Source organism: Ambystoma mexicanum, chromosome 14, assembly GCF_040938575.1.
Source record: "Ambystoma mexicanum isolate Mex_15411 chromosome 14, UKY_AmexF1_1, whole genome shotgun sequence".
NCBI classification, from domain to species: Eukaryota; Metazoa; Chordata; class Amphibia; order Caudata; family Ambystomatidae; genus Ambystoma; species Ambystoma mexicanum.
The window spans coordinates 617,242,903-617,266,261 of record NC_090940.1 but is presented as its reverse complement, the minus strand read 5'-3'; the positions used below and the strand labels follow the sequence as shown (position 1 = coordinate 617,266,261).

The following is a 23,359-nucleotide window of genomic DNA, read 5'->3' as shown; positions in this document are numbered from 1 at the left end:
CAAGGTTGAAGGGGCGGTAAATCCCCCTTCCACCATTGCCCTTCCCCTTCCCCATTCCCATTTCTGCCCCATAGGGCTCTATGGGAATGGGGAAGGCGCTAATTACGGCACCGCAATTTTGCGGTGCCGTAATTAGCTCCGAGGTCCCTTTGCGGGTTGGATTTTAACGCCTGCAAAAAGCAGGCGTTAAATCCCCCAACAACCCGCAAAGGGACCTCGTAGTAAGGCGGTAAGGATTTACTGGTATTTTAACGGTACCGGTAAATCCTTACCGCCATCCGTGTAATGAGGCCCCAGGTGTCTGCTTTGTGTAAGTGTCCATTGTATGTCTCTACATTACCTGTTCTGTGCTCTGTTATGTCGGTACCTTTTGGTGATTTTTTCGCCCCAACAGTACTTTACTGTGCTTTCTTCTCTTACAGTGGCTGTTGTATCTGTTGCTGCCTTGCATCTCGTTTAGGGCCTCGCCTTGGTCTCTCCCAGCTCTCTGCCTGTCACGTCAACTGTCTTCCCTCTCAACTGTCACTTGGTATACTCCTTTTTTTAAATGTATCAATAAAAGATGTTATTGAGTTTGCAGCAAGGGAGAGATTTTCACAATTTCTTTTTGACTCGAGATTGGAGACGCCTTTGCTGGTCCAGGAGGACCTTGGGCTTGCAACTTGTTTCTAGAAGGCTTCTTGTACATCATGCGTTACTCTGTAGCAGTACAGCAGGATCCTAGTAAATCCGACATGTGTGCATTATGCAGCCTGTGGATGTGTCTCATGTGTAGCAGGACTATTGGAAGATTGATGGGGTGCGTCAGGGGGAGCTGGAGCTGTATTCCAGCCTGCTGATGGAGAGCAAGAGTTGGTGATAGTGAAACATTAGATGGAGCTATGCAGGTGGTTGAGTCTAGCAGCTGCTTAAGAGGAGGTAGTTTGCTGTCAATGATGGACAGTATTGGGAGGAAGGGCAAGGAGATCAGGGGGATGAGATACAGAAGAGGAAGGTGTGTGCAGTGGGCGACGCTGGAAGGAAGATTACTTCCATTTTGCAAGAGTGGTAGCTTCTGGAGCGATGGTCCTGGTCATGAAGCCAAGGGTGGATAATTGGTGAACCTTGTTGGTAGACTACATTTTGCAGAATACTACTGGGGTGTAACGGGAAACTAGTGAGACTGTTGAGGGGCGTAAAGAACTGGAATTATTAGATGATTTAACGGGAAGTAAAGACGGTGTGCATCCTTCAAATGCCACAAGCATATGTTGCTTGCTAGAAAATGTGAGTGGATTCTAACCTTCTGAATTTCTGTAAAATAGCTGTGCACGCTACAGCCCAAGTACTATAGCGGTCCAACCCATCCAGCATTGGGTGTGCTCCTTCATTGCTTATTGTGGAAATGTCGAATTGTCCTCTACTATTTTAGGCATAATGTTGGTACAAGATAACCCCTATCCGAGGAGAAACATGTGATGGTGTTAGTTAAGCTTACTGCAAGCACTAGTTCTGGATCTTTGTGCTAACTAGTCCGTAGATTCCTGCAGCCGTGGTCTATTGTATTCTTGGTTCTGACTCTGTGCTCTTAAGTGAATGCTTGCCTCTTGTTTCTCCATGCTTGCTGAATATATTGGCAGGGCCCCTCGTTGACAGTTCTTTTACCTGTTCCCTCCCTCCAGCTTGGCATTGCAGTGGGCTTCCTGCTCCCGCCTCTCCTGGTTCCAAACAGCGATGACCTGGAGGAGCTGGCATACAATATCCGCACCATGTTCTTTGGCACAGCGGCCGTGGCCACGGCACTCTTCGTCCTGGTGGTGATCGGTAAGGAATGCATACTGTGGTGTAGTAGCTACAAGGTGCAGGCAGCTGCAGGTCTAGAGGACAGTGGTGTCCAGTGTCTTATCGGGAAGGGAAGAGGGGGGGGGTGCAGAGTGGAAGGCAAGAACCCAGCTCTCTGTGCGTCCTGTCACCCTCCCTCAAATAGTCTTCCAAGAATGCTTTCGCCTGTGATCACCCGGGCCCTTCTAACCTGGTACAGCTAGAGCAGAGCTGCCTGCGGCTTGATCCTATGACCTACCAAATCCTGCTAGCCTGGCAGAGCTCTGCAACGACTCCACCACCTAACCCTGCTAGACCAGAAAGTCACATGGAGTCTCGTCCCATGGCCACAGAACTCTGACAGCCGAGTAAAGCGTGAGCTGGGAACACTTTATTTTGGGACTGCATTTGGCCACATAGTTTTGAGATTCCTCCTCCATCTGGATGTAATGTGCCACTTCAGGACGTTAGTGCTACTTGTAATGTCATACTGTTATGTAACCACTGCTTGAAGATATGCGCCCGGTAGCCTCTGGGCCTGGTTTGCGCTATACAAATAAAATAAATACAAATACAAAATGCACATGAATTTGACTTATCTGAGCCAATCCCCAAGAAATTTCTGTGCTGCAAATGTCCATTTTGCCCAGCAAAGTGTGTAGGTCTGGGGTTCAGAGCTTGCACGATGTCCAGTCTCTCACAAAAGAGTCCACAGAACATGGACATGTACTTCGAGGGTCACTGTTTTGTTAAAGGTACCGGAAGTGTACAAATGCTTAACCAGGAAAGTAGAATGAAAATAGGAACAGTCCGAGATCCTCAACAGTGTCTAGATTGGCCAAACAATCCAGTTTCTCTCCAGCTGTAGACTGTCCAGTGAGTCGAGATGCCAAGGCCCTGTTTGAGTAGGCAGGGGTTCTGAGGATCCTCCTCAGGATTGTGTCCAAAGTCCCTCAGTCTCTGGGATTTGGCGTTCCTGCACACTTCTTTGGTTGTGATTTGGTCTGGTCTTCCGAGACCCTGGTCATAGTTACGCATTTGTGCTAAGGATGCATCACGTCCTGGATTGGTAGATACCCTACAGTGGTATTTGGCTCCCATATATCCTCAAGGCCCTGGGGCTGGTAGATGCATTGCTGTTCCTCCTGCCCCAGGGATCTCCTGAGCTTGGCTGTGTCCCACCATGAACAACTTGCGTAGGTATTCCCTCCTAACTCACTGCTTGGGCTGGTAAGGGTAGCACTGTCTCCCCTTCTACCTGTGTACAAATGTTAGGGTCCCGATATAAGGCCGACGACCTACTCTACTCCCAAATGTCTGAACCCCACACTAGTTATGTTATGCACATTTCTAAAGCGCGCAGTCACCCTAAGGTATCATGGCACAGGAAGAAGAGGCAAGGCCATAACCAGACACAGCTCCGCCAGACACTCTCTTTCCGCTGGTGCTAATAAAGGAGAGAAGGCACCCTTACAAAAAATTTAAATTGAGCTTTTATATCATGCTTCATGCCAACAAGGGACTGGTGGAGCTCTGGGGGGATTCCCCTTTTGCTGACTCCCAAGAGTCGCTTTTTTTTCCTGCACTTATCAGACATACACGGTCTGCTGCCTTAACCCAGCACTTGCTGGCTGCACTACCACTGTTTTGTTGCCTTTATTATTTATTTATATTATCTGTTTTTCCTTTGCTCCGAACTTTCCAATTCTCCGCCTTCCATGCACTTTTCCCTTTTCCCCGCTCCCATGCACTTGCCCGTTCTCAATGTCACTGGGCCTAGTAAGATCGTTGTTTTTTGTTCTCCCCTACTCCCCTTCCTGCCTTGCTGCGCTCTGAAACACTTGTGTATGAGCGCAATAAAAATACAATATATCATATCCTGGACCAGGTGGCTTACCTTTGTCTTTGGAATCCCAACCTAACTACCTCGTCTAGCCCCAGTGACTTTGTCATGCGTGTTACAGATACCAGGAGAAACATTGGACAGTGCCCAGATGAAGGGATATCTTTACGATTGTGTACGTAATTCTAGGCTAGTCTTGCATTGTGCTGGAATGTTGTGTGCATTTTCACATGGAGGAAGAGCCCAGGTCTGTTATATTTGTACAAAGAAAATGTATTTTGTTATGGAATTTATTGAGCACAGATCCAACTTTGGGAAGCAACAGAGCACTTTACTAGTCATAGTGGGAAGTGAACTGCGAGGGAAGCAGATTGCAAAGGATCAATAAAAAACGGGGGGAGCAGGAAGGCAGGTAATTTGGCAGCAAGGGGGTCTACTTGCAGCCAGGGGAGGAAATGGGGTGGTGGGGAGGGACAGATCACCCAGACTTGGGTTGTGTTGGAAGGGGGAGGGGTGTGTGGACCTAGGTGCTAGGGTGGAATCATTCCTTGAAGAGGAGGGTCTTGTAGAAGCCAGGGCGCGAGTCTGGCATTGACGGGAAGGAGGTTGCAGAGTCTGGGGGTGTAGACCGAGGCGGCCTATCTTCTGGTTGCTTCATGCATGAGTGAGTTCAGGTCTGCACATGTCCTTGCTTCTGGTGAATCGCAGGCCTCAGGAGATGATTAGCTTCTCAGCAAAGTAGTGGGTCTTGAAGGCGACAACTTTGTAGATGATGCAGCAGGATTTAAGGCAACTCTCTCTTCGTAAATACCTTCCTACTCGAGCGCGTCGCTCCTCCAACTCCCTCAGGGTCAGTCGCTTCTCCAAGCAACAAGTCAGTGGTAGATCTCTTTCTTTGGCTGGGGCCTCCCTCTGGAACAGCCTCCCTGCCTCCCTGAAACTCGAGGAGAACCATCTTCCGTTCCGGAAGCACTTCAAGACCTCCCTCTTTGCTTCCTCCTTCTTTCTTCCTCTCCTCTGCTGATTTCCTGTCTGATGCTGCACTGGTCTCCTGTCCACCCTCTGATTACGGGCCTGGGTCCCTGCCCGTCCAGTTGCACACCCGCACTGCCTCCCGGCAACCCTCGCATTTGGGTTTGTACTGTAACCCTACAGTGCCCCTACCTGCACTTTTGGAAACCTGCTGTCTGCACTTACCCTTGCGCCTGCCACCTGATGGCCGCACTTCTTGTTATTGTTTTAATCCCATATACAGCACCTCCTCTTTCCCCTCCGCCCCCCTGCACTTGCGCGATCTCAACGCCACCTGGCTAGTAAGATCTTTGTCTGCCTTCCCTCTGTTCCCCCTCCCCTGCCTCGTTGCGCCGTGAAACACTTGTGTATAGGCGCGTTACAAATGCCATATCATCTCATATCATACATGCAGTGCAGTTCGATGAGGCAATGGTTTATTTATATTTAAAAGCCTGCCTGCCTGCTACTGCTGCCATAGCATCTTAGACGAGTTTCCTTTTAGGCGAGGGTGTTCAGAGTTTGTTTCCCGCAACACAGTGGTTTCAAGTGTACATTGAGGAAGGGCTGCGTGTTTGAAAAAAGAGATGTACTAATGGCCCCCCGTGGTAGGGGGGGTGAAACTGCACTTAAGTGCCTGTTGTATAGATCTAAGTACACATATATTAATCTATTAGTTGCTTTAAAAGTCAGGGGCTATTACACTAGCACCCGTAAACTCATTTTTATTTTTTTTAATCTGTTTAAACAACTTGGTCGCAGGGACAGTTTGCCAAAAAGACCGTTTCCCACGACCGATTTGTGTGGTAATCAATAGTGGTAATATTATGATTGTGGGATGGCTTACCCCCGAACCTTCCCCCGAAAGCAGCACCCCCGCCCGCTTTCATACTCTCTGATGCTGGCAGTATGTCATTGAAATCTTTGAACCGGACCTGGCTGCCGCTTCCTTCCCCTCAAGCTCCCCACAGACAGACACACACGCTCTGCGCCCCCACTCTTCCACGACATAAACACCCTTCCTTGAACCCCACAAACACGCTTTCGTTACCCCCACTCGCCACTTCCATAGACACACAACCACTACCGTCTTCCGGCCCGGCCTGGCCTCTCGGCCCCTGCGTGCACTCGCCGTGTGCAGCGAGGGGGCGTAGGCTGGGTGGTCTTGCAGGTGCTCGTGAGTTGTTTATTCAAGGCCGATTTATCAAGACCGATTCAGTCTTTCTAAATCGATCTTAAATATAAATGTGACAAATCGAGTTATTCGCTCGAACCCGACAATTGAGCTTTATAAAGGTCGTGTAGCATACACTGGCAGTGCCTATGTGTACGCGTGGCTGGGTGGCAACCTGGCTGATGCCTACTGACATTGGGTATGTCTTTAAACTCCAGGGCAAAGTCTGCCTCGTGCCTGCTCTGAGAGGCCCGCCTTTGTCATCCCACCAGTTCCCTCCCTGATAAGTCCCCAGCTACGCCCTTTCAGTGGAAGCCAAACCCGTCTTTTGCATGAACTCATTTGATTAGCAAAGTTATTTGCTTCCAGCATTCTATTGTGGAAAGGGCAGTGGAACTGGTGCTGTATCGGCAGAGCTGTGTGCGCCTGTAGTACTGTTTGCAGCTGCCACTTCCGGGGAGGGCTCGGGGGCTCTATGCAAGCCATGTGTGCATTTCTGATCTGGAATAGAGGTTTGCGCAGAGGGTCAACACTGTGGCACAGTGCACAGAGGGTCAACACTGTGGCACAGTTGCTAAAGTGCCACCTACATGTGAGCCAATAGCACTGCTGCAGGTTTGTAGAGCTGAGAGCTGACGCCTTGGATGTGGCCTGGCTGCTCCTGTTAGCAGCTGGTTTAGGGTCAGGCATTTGATATATATATATTTATTTTTTTTAATTTGTTTTTGGTAGCAAAAATTAATTTACACCTTAACAAAATGTTATCACTTAAATAACATATCATTCATACACATTATTCGTAAAAACTCACGATATAAGCTTATGTACAGTAAGAAATATAGATCCATCAAAACTTATAAGTCAGCAAATTTAAAATTCAAATTAATCAAATACATAGTACAATAGGTCAACTTTCACTTTCAAGTTCTTTCATTTTTTTTTCATATCATAACTACAACTAACTACACTGCTTGAAGGCACTCATACATAGAGTTATTTACACGACTGTTGAAAAAGATGCCCCTCTGAGTCTCAAAGAGTAACGCCAATAGCCTCAATGGAGGCCAAGAAGTTGCCTTCTCACTATAACCTGCTAAACCTCCATGGTGCCAGATGTGATGTGATGTGATGTGTTTGTTGCTATAAGCAAGTACTATTTGCGTGTCAGTGGAACATCTTTGGACTTCCTGATATACATCGATTTATTTAATAGCAGAAGGACTTTCTCGATCTTATTCACAAGTCTCACCATTGCTAATAATAGAATTAGACTGGCCCCACATGCAATGCAGCCAAACCAACTGGTGTTCCATGTTGGAGTTCCAGATAAAGAAAGGTCCCAAGCAGCAGAGCCTTTGTTGTGCAAAATAGGTAAAGTACATAGTCGGGTGTTCCAAGGTTTCGCACTCCCCAACCATAGAACAGAACCGACAACAGCCCCACTGCCCCAACTCTTTGTATCCTGTCCAGTTGCTAATGCGAGATCCCGTGTGGCTAAGGTCCAGACGAAATCTCATGTAAGTCCTTCTGGCATGATGATCCGGAAAACACAATGTAGGGCAAGCGAGGCGAAACAGCCTGCCTACATTTTGCCTAGGTATGAAATGAAGAGTAGCCTGAGATTAAGTCAGCATTACAAGCCCATGCATTTCTGAAAAATCTAGTTTTAACTTTCCGTGGAGAATCGATTCGATCCTGTTGGTTCATATTCAAGGACCTCAAAATCGCCATCGTATATGCCTTAAATTCAACCATAGACGCAGGATGTTCTTCATTTAGCATTAAGCTAAAGTCCTCATACAAAGAGTTAGCTGGGGCGATATCATTTTGTTAAATGAGTTTAACCTACGCCAGTCGTGTTTGTCTGCCAGGGGATAGAGTCCTAGTTCTTTTAGGAGAATTGAATTGGGCAAATAGCCAGGGAGACCCAAGACCCTTTTCCAAATCTTGCCCTGAAGAAAATTTAATAGAGGCCCCAGGTTTACCAAGCACGCATCCAAAGTGTAAAGTAGGATGGGTTCAAGTACGCGCTCAAGTACGCGCTGTTTGCTGTGAGGAAACGCTGACCTGACGCTGTCCCGAGACCCAGGAAGCTGCGTGGATCGTCTTTTATTGGTTTTGTGGACTTTCATGGTACAAATCTACCGTAAAAACTCTAATAGGACTTTAAGTGCATATGTTCAACATATTATGTTCACTTAAAGGCTGATATATTAATTATTTTGATTTTCTTCAGGTGGCCCCGCCCCTTTTTTCCCAGAAGCCTATACCATCTGACTCGCGCGCGCGCATCATGTACGCGCTCAAGTACTCGCTGTTTGCTGCTTCGCTGCTACGTCTGCTGCCTCCCCCTTTTCATTTTTTTCCTTTCTCTTGCTTATATCACTTATAACTTGCTTTGTTTATATATACTTTACTTATACAACCTTGTAATTGCCATTTTTCAAATCAACTTGTGCTTGTTAGGCTGTTAGGCATTATAAAGTGGGACGATCTTTATGTTCGTCCCCTCCTATTCGAATTGTCCTTCGAATTTGCGGGATTCCTAGCAGACTCCTACATAGTTCAACTTAAGTTTTTATGCCCGTTGCAAGTTATCTGATAATAGTTTTTCTTTTTACTGCTTGGATTGCTAACATGGCCAGTGGACTGCGGAGTGGGCGTTGTAATGAGCTTGCCTCAACCATCCTCACATCCACTTGTATTGATTCTTTAGTTTGTCACGGCCGTACCTCATATATTGAACCCCCTGCTTCTGAAGGGATGTCTGAAGGGACGTCTGCGTGCACTTTAGGTGATCTGAGGATATCCCCTAGTTCTGATTCTCATGTAGCTTTAATTAATGCTCCTGAATCGAAATTTCCATCTACCTCTATTTCTTCGGACCCCTTATGTCAATGGCATGTTTTCAATCAAGCCAGGCATCAATCTGCTGAGGTATTTGGGAGTTGTTCAGAATCTCCCCCGGCTATTGACCAGTATAAACTCATGATGAAAAATATGGCTGCACTTGACGACCAGGTGACTTGTGCAGTCGGCATGCTTACCCCTCTTGCTTTTGGCTCATCGAAAAGGATGAACTTCCTAGATCATAATTCTCCAGATGCTCAGTCATGTGAATGTGCCTATTGGGGATCTTGTTGAGGACATTCATCTTGAGTCGATATCTCCTCGGATATCTTACTCATCAGATTTGGCGGATGTACTTATCAAACCGTCTCAAGTTGGAGCATCAGGGCGCTCCAGCTTTACCGATGACAAGGAATCTGGGTCACCAGGCACCTTTCCGGTGATCATTAAAATTCTGGATCTATTGGATAAGGGCCATGATCTGACCCATCTCGAACTGAAAGATACAAAGGCCATTCTACATCATTTATGCTCAAAAATGGATAAGATTGAGGGATTCATTATTGCTGCAGATACTTAAAGATCTATTAACTGTGCTCCTCAATTGAACCCCCCCCTCCTTAACTCTGTCCCACTCTGTCTTGAAAAAAGTACTCAATACTGCCATGATATACTGACTCCTGGCACATTGCCTGTAACTACTTTTCCTGTTCCGATGCCATGTACTTGTAATAGTGAAATTAAAGGGCTCAAGGCTTCAGAAGAAGCCATGAACTCCGTACTCACTCTTCATCTATCTAATGTGACTCAACCGGTTGATCTGCCGGGTAGTCCCTCAGCTCTAGTCAAACTGCTTAATCATCAGCAACAGGGGGAGAAAGAAAATTCACCACCTGATGGAAATATTTCTTTTCTCTCGCGCTGAGCAAAGAAAACCCACTTGCGAGCTGTCAAAAGATATGCTAAAAGGCAAAAGGAAGCCCTTTCCAAAAAAATCCAGTAATAATTAAATGAATAATTCTCAGGCTTCGCCATCTGAGGGCTCGCAGTCTGCTCAATTGGAAACGGCGATTGTAATCTCTGATGAAGAAAGCATAGACTCACACCAACTGTTGAAAGAGAGCCAAGAGGCACTTATACCAATCCCTAAACTAAAACCTAAAGCCTCACCTCAACAGAATACGAGGCAACTTGGTTTAAAAAAAAAACTAATGGACCCTGTGAAGTCCTCGAGTTGTAAGCCTAATTATGCTTCTAATATATCAATGCTCTCCACCAAAACAAGATTTGTTGTTAGTGTCAGTAATTTGCCTGAACCTTGCATCTACCCTAGTCTTAAAATGAATTTGAATAACTATTTTCCGATTTTAGGTAAAAGTCACACGACAAGACGGGATGTCACCATTGATGGCTCCTCAAAAAATAGTGAGCCCACTGTGCCCCCAAGAAAATCATAGTGCTGTATGTATTGCGACCCCTAGTCGGAAAGACGCTAGTACAAATAGAAATGAACCAAGTAAGGCTAACATATTAAATGCGGTTAACGGTAGGGGCAAGGTACCTACTTTGGATTATGATCTCAAAATTGTACCTAAAGAGTGTCCTAGGACTGCTTTAACATCTGAGATTGCCTTGGGGAGTAACACATTTGCTCTTAACCGTATTTCTGTACATGGTCCTGCCTTATGCCGGTCTTTACCTGAAACCTAAAACTATGAAACCTTATCGCGCTCTCATCATGAAACTCTTGAAACTTTGAGAAAGGCCCTCCAGGAAGGATCTTTGAACACTGACTTGTTAAGTAAGGTCTTATTGCCCTAATGTCCAGTGACGGCAAGCACAGATGCAGTGCCACTCAAGTGTCCAGAAATGCTTAACCTTGATAAACAACCACTGGTAGATAAGAATTCCACATTATATGCCTTGAGGGTGATAAGTTGTCAACATCTAATATGCGTATTAATCGATCTTTCATTCTGGCTTTATTTGCACGGATATCCCAACTTAGAATGGTTAAATTGGGAGACATTTCAAAAGTTTCTATGGCCAGCACGAATAACTTCAGAGCCATTTGTTATTTGAGCTCTGAGGCTATCATGAAATTCATCTGGTTTAATCCTGGTGAAATACTTAATGAAGGATTTACTTTAACTACCTATGATTCTGAAGAAAGTGCAAAGGACTTTTTGGCATTTCTTAGTCCTACTGTTGTTGAAATCTCCCAGAGTAGCGACTTTGATCATATGACTGATGTTGGTACGGACCATGCGATTCATGAGTTATTGAGCTTGGTAGCCAAATCGAAAGGGATGCCTTGGCTCGAACCGATGCTTTCTTCTATTCTTGGCTCTAAAGCTCTGTTATCAACTTCATAGCATTCTAATCGTACTGAACTAAAGATCCTCTCTTGGAATACATGTGGCCATGCCAATCTCATGAGATGGCATTCTTCACTCCCGGCCGATAATCAACCGATCTTAATTTTATTGCAGGAACCAATGAAAACAGATTCCTTCATTTTACCAGGATTTTCTACACACTGTTCTCCTGCAAAAAAATCCTGTTATGGCCGACCCTCTGGAGGTCTTGCAATCGCGATTAATAACTCTATAAACGCACAGTGTAAGCAGGTGTGGGATACAGCAAATTTATTAGGTGTACTTCTGCATATAAACTTGACGAAGTATCCTCCGATTCTCATAATTATTCTATACTGGAATCCCGTGGTTATGATGATAGATGTCATGTTGGATGAACTCAACACGTGTCTGGAAACTATTTCAAGCAAATATCCAGATTTAGAGATCATCCTAGGAGGGGATTTCAATTGCGATTGTAGAGATGTTAGTACGCCTGGAGTTTTGAGGTCTTCCTCACTGGCTCGTAACAGGGGTGCAAAATTTAGAGAACTTTTAAGAGATTGGGACATGGATACGGTAGTCAATAATGATATGATGTCGCAAATAACATGGGCCCGTGGTACAAGAAGTACCATGATTGATTTCATATATGTGACTCACAATTTATCTTGCCTTACTGGCCCTTTGGAAATCAGCCAGGTATTATATACTGACCACGCCCGTATATCTTGCTCTTTGAAATTAACTTGCCAATTGCTGACGACTGATGCAACGCAGGCTTGTTGAGATTGACCGTCCGCAAGTATCCATTAGATGGAACCAGGGTCTGTGCCACCAATTTGTTAGGTATGTTACACAACAAATGCACTTGCTTGGTTATCGAAATACAGCATTAGAACCGCTAACAACTATTCCGTACACTGACTTGATCAATAAGGCAATTATTTTTTTTGGCCAAAAATATTCGCATAATAATCATTCCCATCCTTTTGATCCTCTCTGTAAAATGCTGAAAAGAGAGAAAAATAAGGCATTAAGACATTTTAGGAACTGTGGTCTTGGATATATGTATTGTAAGAACATGAGAAATCAAATCTTGCACGTATATAAGCAGAATCTAAGACATGCCCGCATTCTGAAGTACAATCGGGAGAATTGTGACTTAGTGAAAGCCATAGTGTCGCATGACACTCGAACAATTTGGCGTACAATAAAAAGCGAGAATAAAAGTGTTGACCATGCCGAACTGTATTGCTGATCAAGTATGGCATGATTATATTACAACCAAATTCCAACTTCCATTAAAGTTTAAGACGGAACCTGATGTACTGCTGTGCTATAGTATGATCGCCCGCTTAAAATGGTCAACTGAAGACATCAAATGGGCAATTTCGAGATTGTCCTATTCTAAATCAGCTGGCCCAGACGGCTTTCCACCATGCCTCTATAAAGCTGATCCTGAATTCTGGGCTGTAATGTTAAAATATAAATTTGATGGTATTATTAATTCAGGAATCCTTCCATCATCTTGGCTAATTGCAAATATTGTTCCGATATTCAAGAAGGGCGATCCTACTCTACCACGCAATTACCGGCCGATCTCTCTAATTGATACAGATGCGAAACTGTTCGCGATTCTGCTTCTTCATGATCTTCAGAAATTCATTGATGAAAAGTCTTTATTCAAAAAAATCAGATGGGTTTCAGGGAAGGAATGAGTACCGCACTTAATGCTGCACTTATGGCACATGTGATAGCAGGCTCTACTAGAAAGCACTCGCCCCCTGTTTATATTGCCATGATCGACATGACGTCGGCTTTTGATAACGTTGTACGCAATCTCCTCTGGAAAAAGATGATGAATATGGGTATTCCAACTGTTCTAATTTACTGGCTCAATAATCTGCATTCTAATACATCCTACAAAATAAAAATTGCAGTTGATGGAAGAACTATCATGCCAATAAGAACCTCAATTGGTCTTAAGCAAGGTTGTAACCTTGCAGCCACTCTTTTTAATTTGTATTTGTCGGACTTAGATAAGGAATGGGACCATAACCACTTGTTTTCTGTAAAATTTTGTACAATCTGCCTTAATTGGGTAGCTTTTGCGGATGATATAGTTATTTTTCATCCTACTCCTGCCGGGCTCCAAACAAAACTATTAATTTTTTAGGAGTTTGCAATAGCCCACAATCTCACACCAAATCCGCCAAAGACTGCCATAATGAAATTTGGAACAAAGTCCAACGTTAGAAACTTTCAATGGCAGATTATGAAAACCCTGGTCTCTTGTATTACCAACGCAATTTATCTTGGATATAACCTTTCAGCTCAAAACTCACTTAAATCATGGACCGAGTTGATCAAAAATAAGACCAGATCTTTGTCCTCCCAACTTAAAAGAATCCATGCGAAATATTGTAAATTTTTACTAACACCGATGATTGAGTTCATGACATTGAAAATTGAAAGCGTTATCCTGTATTCATTAGACATTTGTTTATGCAATATGAGTTTATTTTTAGATTCCTTACAGGGTTCCTTATTGAAATCGGCCATGCATTTACCAATGTCCATCCCGAATGCTATTATACGCCACAAATTGGGTCTCGTTGCATTATCGTGTCGTTGGAAATGAAGACAATTGTCCAACTATGCTAAAATTAATTTTCCGCCAAAGAATTCGTTATATGAGGATATGAAAAGCATGTTGGGCTCTTCCACTTCCTTGTCTTTTAATCAATACCATCTGAAAATGCAACAATTACTTGATGCCTTGTGTATTACTGTTGAGGATGTTAATCAGCGCCCAGAGTTTGCCAAAAAGAAGCTTTTTGAACGCGATTGGTGCCTTACTATTGATCGCATAGCAACCTACAAACTGTATAAAGAATATGGTGCTTTTGTGAAACAACGTGTCCCAAGATACGCGCATATTGTGCTTTTCCCCTGTAATCATACCAGAAAAGCTCATATATGGTTTAGATTGAATTTATACCATACTAGGGAAAGGACTGCGAATTGGAATAATAAAGGAGGCTTGAATCCGGTCAAATGTCGTTTCCCCTCATGTAACAAACCTTACGAAACAATGAAACATTTAATACTTGAGTGCCCCCATTTTAAGTCTGAGATCTAACTGACTAATGAAATTTGTAAATATTGATCACGAGGATTGTCTACAATTTCTATGGGTTAGAATGATGCAGGGTTCACACAAACCACTAATATTTGAATTAGTCAGCCTCTGCAAATACATAGATTTGGAACTTGTTTCTTTTGACAATCGCTAGTTGCTATTCGGTTTGGTGTGTCAATACTTGTTTTATAAAGTCGGAAATCTTTTTTCCCCTTTTAAGATGTTGAAGAATGTTTCAAATGTATCACCTACTGCATATATGCCTGCCAATCTGTAACTAAGAGCCCTCCTGGCACCCTCCTGTAATCTTAAATCTGTGTATCCTCTGTAACAGCGCCTCGATGCCTTCTGGGCTGCAAGTGCGCTTAACAAATGCAAAATAAATAAAAAAATAAATAAAAATGCTAATTGGTGCATCCTTTTGCGTTTTATGATTGTTTGAATTATCTACGGCTTTGCCCGAACCTCTTAGACATGGAGTTTTAAAAGTGTTGACTCTGTATGTTCGTGCTCTGTTTTTATTCGTTTTCATATTTTCTTTTGTTTAATTGTTTTTCAAGGATTTGTTTTGTTTTTTCATTGTTAGGGGTCATTGTATTATGTTTGGTTCTGATGTAGTTGCTAAATTGTTAATGTAAATATGTCATCTTTGACTGTTATCTTTTAAATCTTTGTAAAGGTTCTACATTTTTGTAATTGAACCATAAACAAATAAAAAATAAAAAAATAAAGTAGGATGGGTTCTACTTTCATGGTGTAATAATGAAGAAGGGGCAATAGCAAATATCTACAGTACTTGGAAAATATAATCCTCATCTCTGCAGACAAATGTGTAAGCTTGGTCTCCAACACTAGACGCCACTTGCCGACAGACATACTACTTGATATATAGTACCCCAAATAAGTGATCTCCTCCCTCATCATAATCGGATGGGAGTTTGACATACTTAAATCTCAAGTTTTTCTTCTTAGATGAGAAAGCTATTATGTGAGATTTGTCTGAATTAATAGTCAAGTTGTTCTGATTACAATACTCATGGAAGATGTTTAATTTATTTTGAAGACCAAAGGGTACTTTATCAAATAGGATAATGTTGTCGGCGAATGCCAACCAATGGAGACGCAACTTACCCAGGGTTGCAGGGAAGGTATTTGTTCCCTCCCATATTTGTTCAATGTCGGCCAGGTATAGATTAAAAAGTACTGCGGTCAAATTGCAACCCTGCTTCATGCCAATTCTCGTCAGGATACTGTCAGATAGCAGGCCTTCTGAGGTGATGCGCACCCTATAAGAAGTGTTTTGGTGTAGAGCCGCTATTATCACAACCAGCTCACCAGCTCTGCCAAAGACGGTTACGCAGTACGCTGTCAAATGCTGCGGATAAGTCTTAAGATGGCATGTGGATCGTGCCGTTTGGCTGTAGGCGTGATGCTGACAATAAGTGGGCAAGAATGCGTTCAACTGCGTGCCCATAGCTCTGCGGAAGCCAACCTGAGCTTTTGAAAGAATGCTGTTAGCATTGACATAGGACTCCAATTCACTCACCAACCGTGCAAAGATTTTAGCTGAAATGTCAATTAAGGCTATTGGCCTAAAGTTTAGTGGGTCATTTAGAGCACCCTTTTTGTGGATTGGGATTATAATTGCCGTAAACCAGGAGGGAGGAATTTCCCCAGTTTGGAATACTAGCTGGTAACACGGAAGCAAGTACTTGTCCCAAAACTGGGGTAATCCTTAAATACGCAGGGCGGTAACCCATCGGGCCGGCCGCTTTGGAGAATTTCAGTTGTGAAATTGCCCATATAATGTCCTTGATGGTCCATGGACAAACCGAGGGGAACTTCAGTGTAAATTGAGACTCCAGCCTTAGATGTGAGTCAGGCAACTTATATTTCTGGAGGAAAAATGTCCTCCATTCGGGGCCAGATATAGTAGCCACCATGCGGTTGTCCACCTTACCCAAGGGGTTTAGTAGAATAGACCATTGGTACCTTGTGTTTTTCTTACAGAGCAATTCAATCATTTGTTGGTTGGCAAGGTTATAGGCAGCATAGCGCAACAACTTCAGCTTTGATTTTAAAATGAGCAACAATGACGTTTTTTTCTCTTCTTAGAGTTGCTAAGCTTGAAGAGCCACCTCTTAAATTCCTCAACTCGCTGTTTTATTGAGTTTTTAAATTAGCAACCTCTGCCAAATATGGGCATACAGCTTTTGAGATGTTCTTTTCACGGTATTCCTTGGATACGCACACCAGGTGCGTGCGGATCATCTTCCGATTTAATTCATTGATTTTTTTCCCTGTTCCGCAACGCTAGGTGCTCATCATGGATCTCCAAAAGATCCCGGTTTACACGAAACACCATTTTGCGGCAAGTGCTGGGATGCCATCTGACAAAGTGTGCCCATCACTTTCCGCCATGACGGCGGACTCCGTGGTTTCGTATGCGTTGAACCTCAGATGGAGATAGGTAGACAGCATACGATGATCACCCCCCCCCCCACACTCAAAACTGTGATGGGGTCGAGCAGACCAGAACATACTCCTGATGCGAACATGTAGTCAATGAGAGACGATAAGGTCCCACGTTTCCAAGAGATTTTAATGTCGTGTTTGGCAAATTGAATGGGATAAAAGCCCCACGCTTCAAAGAAGCTGGCCCAACGATTACCTCTACAAAAGGCTTGAGGTACATATGGAGAGGAGTTATCGGAAGGCCGAGTGGTACCTTCCAGTTCCATGTACGAGTTAAAATTGCCCCCAATTACAATTTCGTGATTAGGACAAAGAAGAGCTGCAAGGCCCAAAACTCGATTTAAATCCTCAAGAGTCGAGTCCAAAGAGACTGCATTCCGATTCCAGTAGATGGACAGCAAAAGAAGTGAATGAATTTCACAGTCAGTTAAAGTCAATTCCACCAGTATGAATGATTCAGTTTTTTCCAAGGTGCGTGACGCCACCTTCAGGGCGTTGTTGATAAGTATCGTAATGCCACCAAATGGGCGTCCAGAGCAAGAACGTCGTGCAGGGGCACTAAAACATGTGTACCCATCAAGCACGAGAGCCTCTGATGCCATTGTTTCCTGTACCAATCAAATACCTGGCCTAAAACCTATCTCTACCCACCCGTGCTATGCCTTGAGGTTATTCACACCACAGCAATTCCAGGATGCAATAGCAATCCTGTGCCGTTATGACTCCGCTGGTGGAGGTTTCATAGAGGCTGCCACTTTGATCAGCGGCTCGAGCCATGACAAACCACTTAACGCTTGCGTGAGCGATGCAAGTTGCGAAGTTAGTTGGTTGGCGTGGGACTCAAATGGAGCCACTCCGGGACCTTCTGCTCGTACCATATGGACGGGCATGACAAAGTCCAAAAAAGCCCAAGCACACTCCATGTCTGCAAATAGGCACGGAGTGAGGCCCAGTGATTCAAAGTCATCTGTAAAGTCCAAGATCAGTTTTGGTATTATCTGAGATTGGACTTTACACAGCACTCTGTGGTTATTGTGGGAGGCAAGCTTTACCCAATCTTCATCAAAAAGGTCCTGATCTTGTGTAGCGCTGGGAGAAAGCACTGTGCTCTGCTCAGCAGTTACAATAAAAATAGTCCTGGATGGAATCCATACGGTCGTGGTGGATCGCTCATGAGTAAAGAGCTTTGCTCTAACACCAGGGCAGCCTGCACTTAGAAACTCAAATCCTGCGGCAGGGCTGACTTAGCCTTTCATCCTTTTTGATTTGATAAATCGTTGATAAATCACGTACCCGTAAAACAGCTAGTAACGCCTGGTATTACAGTGCTTAGAAGCCGGAGGAGTCCAGTACAGAGCACTATATAAACACATATTATAACGATTAGTATTAATTATATGAAAGAGACTTTTTGAATGAGGTTGACCACATTTCATCATATCATTTTGCTGCCTGAATCTTTTGGTTTGTTTTAGTAGTGTTATCCGTTAAAGAAAATATCCTTCATAGTAGTACAAGTAAAATAACTTTGTTACGCGCCACTTAATACCAGAGACAATTTACACAAGTGTGGGAGCCCCTCTGCGGAGGAATATGGTTCAAATAAGCTATTGTATGGTGTGTACCCCACCAAAGAATCTACAACCACATTTGAGCTCACGATGCCCTTCACAGAAGAGAAATTGACATTCATGTCTAGCACCAAAATGCTAGGCCATTCTCCTCTGAACAAGAGTACCACCAGTGACCCCAGACACATGTTGGAGCCTCACCCGTCTGATCCTGAGCCTCTGTAAGGCACAATGAGCAAGGGATTCATGTCTAGATTTACATTTTATTCAGCTTCACCTCCCCGATGAGTATCAACAAGGCCGATAACATGTTTCAAATGGATTGTGTCCTCTCACATATTCCTCCTCTTTTGACAGATATCCTTCCAGCTTCAGCTGCTTCGGAATTTTTTTTTCGCCAGAGGTCGCTGTTCGTTGATGCGGTAGACTGTCCCTCGAGGGCTTCCATCCCAGGGTCGACCTCATTGTTGATATACATGACAGTAACGCTTCGAGAAATACGGTGCGCTTTGGTCCTTGTCTGCGATAGACTACGATGACTTGGTCTCAAAATCCATCAACCCCAAAGACCGGGTTAAAAAAATGTCAAATGAGCGACTGCAGCACAAAGATGTCCCTCACCGATCCTCACCGAATATCTGTGACACCTTGGAGTAAAGCATAGAATGACAGACTGTGAGGCTTGGCAGTCTGTGACTGGTAAGGCTCTGGAAGAGCGTAAAGGAAAATTAGCGGTTGGTAGGCCCCCAACTAAATTCCCCTGGATTACTCTGTTGAAACAATCGTCTGAGGAGTTGAGAGACGTCTCTCCTCGAAGGAAAAGATCGAAGAAACATTCACGTTCCAGGTGCGGGTCGCACCATTCTTCGTCCTCGTCGAGGAAATGAAAGAAAAGGCATTATAGATCGCCTTCTATTTCTTCTTCTACTGAAGCTTCTCCCGAGAGAAGTATAGCCTGTCCAACCAACTCCTACACTCCAGCTCAGTGGGAAGAATTCACGCAGAAAATGCTTAAAATATTCGAGGAGGCCTCGAAACAAAGAAAAAAAGCCCTGCTCCTGTCGAGCCGTCGAAAGTAGACAGAACAAGCTAAGGCCAATTCTGTGCACCCTCGAGCCGGGGACGCAGGACGGAGACCCCTTGAGGACCGTTGAGGTCTCAACACGATGAAAAACCATTGAAGACTCCATTGAGTCGAGGGTCAAGCCCTTCGAGGGTTTCGTCGACCCCTAAATCAATGCATAAATTGTCAAAGTCATCGACACCATTAGCGTCAAGACCGTAGATGCCATCAGTGCCAGGGCCATTGACGAAATTACTATTGAAACCATCAATGCCATTGATGCCTTTGCCCTCAAAAACACCAGTAATTGCAAAGGAAGTAGAAAAATCATACAAACCTTTGCCAAGGAAAGATTTTTTCAAATCCTTAACCTCTATTTTTGAGGAACACGAGCCGTCAGACCAGGACACTCCTCCTTTTGGTTTAGAGTTTGGCACTCCAAATGTCCCAGATGCACTTATCTCAGAAGTGTCTAGGCTAAAATATTTATATGAAAATCTTCTAACAGATAGTGGGAATGGCACATCACCCGAGCTTGAGTTTGGCAAACTGACCCGGCAGACATGCTGATGCCTCTTATAGGCAGCTTATGACTAGGGTTATTGATTAACTGGGATGGGGCAGACCTGCAGCACCATTTGAGCAAGGCGACTTATGGGACATTCTTGACAAAGATCCACAGACGGATCCCGTACTTCGTTTTCATGTTGCCCTCCAAAAAAAGGGTAATGGCAAATTGGGAGGTTCCAGAATCTAGTCCAGTGATTAATAAGCACCTAACCAAAAAATATAGACCTTCAAGTAGTGATCCTAGCTACTTATCTAAACGCCCAACACCAGTGAGCCTGGTGGTTCAAGCAGCGTCGTCAAATTCTAAACAGGCTGCATACCCAACCATCCCATCAGACAGGGATGATGAGCGTTTCGACGCTTGGGTTAGAAAGGTATTTTCTGCCGGCAGCATGGCTCTCAAGTCTGCAAACGCCACTTGCGCCCTAGCAAAGATTACACCCTGTGGGACTGTGCCGCAATGGCAGCTGATCATATTCCAGAATGGGAAGAAAGAGACGGCTTCCTTAATATATTGTAAGAGACGGTAAGGAGGCTATGTGCGAGTCGCTTCAATCTCGACTGGACTTAGTTGATGGCAGATCCATGGCGGCAAGCACTGTAATATGCAGATAACGTTCTTTCGATTGGACGATCAAAGCCCAAAAGAAAATTAAGCAAGAAACATTGACTTCCTTACTACCTACAGTTAAACCCACATTGTTGTCTAGTAAGACGCCACAATCTGGCTGTGACGGCTCGAAGTCGGAGGAAGGGGCCGTGAGGAAGGAGGAGGTGGACTCTGAGGTGGAGACGTGGTGGGGTGCTGACTGCGGCTTGCACGCTTCCCAGTTCGAACCAAAGCCGGCTGCGGGTGACTGCACAGTTGGTTGCGCGCAGAGGAGGGAGGAGATTGGAATCAAGAGCGCGGCTGTGGTCAGGACCCAGGCGAACAAGGAGGGAGACGGCCAGAGCCTGGCCTGTGCACCGCGACAAGAGAGAGACCCGGGTTTCGTGATGTCGGCATGCAGCCCCTGTGAGGAATGTGAACACCGGCTCCGCACGCGGCAGAGAAAGGAAGGTCTGGGTGCTATCAAGACGGCACGCCGACACACAACCATGGCTCGGGAAAGGGCGGAGAACCCATATGAATTGCCACAAGAAAGACAATTAAAAGTCAAATATAACGCTCCCCAAAACGAGGAACAACGAAGCCCCAATACACACCAGAATCCGTACCTCATGGCACGCGGGTGGAGTGCATCATGGCGAACGGCCTCAAGGAAGGAAGGGGGCGGGGCTTGGGGGGGTTTATCAAGGCTTAGCTGGGTAAAGGACTCTGATTGGCCCAGAAGTGTCCAGCTCCTATATAAACCAGAGAGAGATGTAGGACTAATGGTGAATTCTCCACTTCTTTGCAGAACCAACTGGAAAGCGAAGCAGCAGGAGCCTCTTACCGTTGGGCTTACGAGGACAAAGCCCAGATTTAGTCCATATTCCAGAAGGAAGCTTACACGGACTGCCTCCCAGGCACTAAGAAGGAATACTTGGAAGCCTGACCGAAAAGATTAATTTCTTTATTTTTTTTCCTTTTACCTGCTATAACTTGAAGCTGTTCAAAAGTCAATGAAGACTAGCATTTTGGTTATATCAGCTGCCTTGTCGGAGTGATCCCTTACAAATTTTGGTGTCAGAAGTGGGATCGGAGAACGCCATGGAGGCAATCATAAAAGCCCTCACAGATGGACAGCAACAGCTCCAACAATTAATGCAAGTTCAGTCACATCAAGCACAGACTGACAGACAGACTCTACAGCAGGCGTTGCAACTACAGGCGGCAACCCAAGATGCCATCAAACAGATAACGGAAACAATGGCAGCAACCAGTTGTACTTCCATAGCCCCTACCAATGTGTTACAAAAATTCCAGCAAGGAGAAGACCTGGGGTACTTTTTTACAAACTTCGAAAGGGTGGCGAGAAATTCACAATGGCCAGTGGACAAATGGGGCCATTTTATCGCTCCCCTAGTATCAGGCACCATGCAAGGGGCATATCAGGCTGCTAACCCTGCAGGTGATGCTACTTATGCGACATAAAGAAAACCATTCTAAAAAGGATGGGGGTTGATGAAGAAGCCTACAGAACCAGGTTACGGGAATCCTAACTACACAGTGGCGAATAGCCCAGACAATTACATTACAGAATCCATGATCTTAGTGACAAATGGTTAAAGCCAGCATCAAGTTCAGTGCAAGAAATCATGGACAAAATCAAACTTGAACAGTTTGTAGAGGCCCTGCCAATGGCAATGCAATGCTGGGTAAGGCAACACCACCGTCCAACACTCGCTGAAGCCATTGACATGGCTTCCGCTTTCTAAAAAGCCGGACCAAACCGCCTGACACCCACAGACTTTCAGAAACCGGTAACCCAAGGTTCTGTACCCACAGAGAACAAGAGTGGTCGCACCGAAGCAAAAAGCCCAACGTGGCCCACCACTAACAGGCAGCCTCAATGTTTCGACTGCGGAGAATGGGGGCACATAGCCCAATTTTGCCCGAGGAAGCCAAAAGTTGAACCGATGGAAATCGGATGTGTCCAGTACAGAGACTTCAGACGGAGAAGAGATCCCTATCTTGTAGACGTACGAGTAGATGGAACACCCAGACAAGGTCTTCTTGATTCCGGAAGTGAACATACCGCCATAAAACCGGAAGTAAGTGATCTTAAAGAGGCGGGGAAACATCCTATACAAATTAAGTGTGTACATGGGGACACAAAAATGTATCCATCAAAGGAAGTAGATGTGGAGGTCAAGGGGGTTAACACCAGAATGAGGGTCGCCATAATGCCACACTTGCCAGCCCAGGTGTTGTTGGGGACAGATTTACCTTCGTTTGGGGAGTGTGTTAACGAAGCAGAATGGTTAAAAGGTGCCCCTTATGCACAGAGCGAGATTGACCCCTGTACCAGTAACCATCTAAAGAAAACAAGAAGGGAAGTGAGCGAGGCAAAGAAACAATGGGGAGAAAGAAGTCAGTTACTAGGGGTAATCGATTGGTTACCGGAAGATGGCATGAAAACATTTCGGAGTGAACTATCGAGTGATCCGTCATTGAAAATCGCCAGAGAGCAGGCCAAGCCCGATAGAGGCACAGGAATCGCATACCCCTGGTTCAAATAAAAAACGGCTCATTTATAGAACAATGGAACCAAATAGAGGGGAAATAGAACAATTACTAGTGCCACTGAGTTACAGGACAACAGTGTTAAGATTGGCCCATGATGATGTAGTGGGGGGCCACCTGGGTAAAGAAAAAACTCAACAGAAGTTGTTAAAAAGGTTCTTCTGGCCAGGAGTGTACAGGAAAGTGGCCAAATACTGTGAGGAGTGCCCAGTCTGTCAGAAAACCAACCCCCATAAACCACAAAAACCTCATGTCCAATGCCCCTTATAAAAGAACCTTTCTCCAGAATTGGTATGGACCTGGTTGGCCCTTTGGAACCGAATAGTCACGG

At 44.8% G+C, this 23,359-nt stretch overlaps 1 protein-coding gene across 2 annotated transcripts in view; it reads left to right on the top strand.

The window, feature by feature from the left end:
* Nucleotides 1-23,359, top strand: part of FLVCR2 (FLVCR choline and putative heme transporter 2) — a 322,375-nt gene that overhangs the window by 122,701 nt on the left and 176,315 nt on the right. For both annotated transcript variants that reach the window (XM_069638046.1, XM_069638045.1), the window contains one exon: nt 1,662-1,803. In XM_069638046.1, coding sequence (XP_069494147.1) covers nt 1,662-1,803 — 142 coding nt within the window. The remainder of the gene's footprint in view (nt 1-1,661; nt 1,804-23,359) is intronic.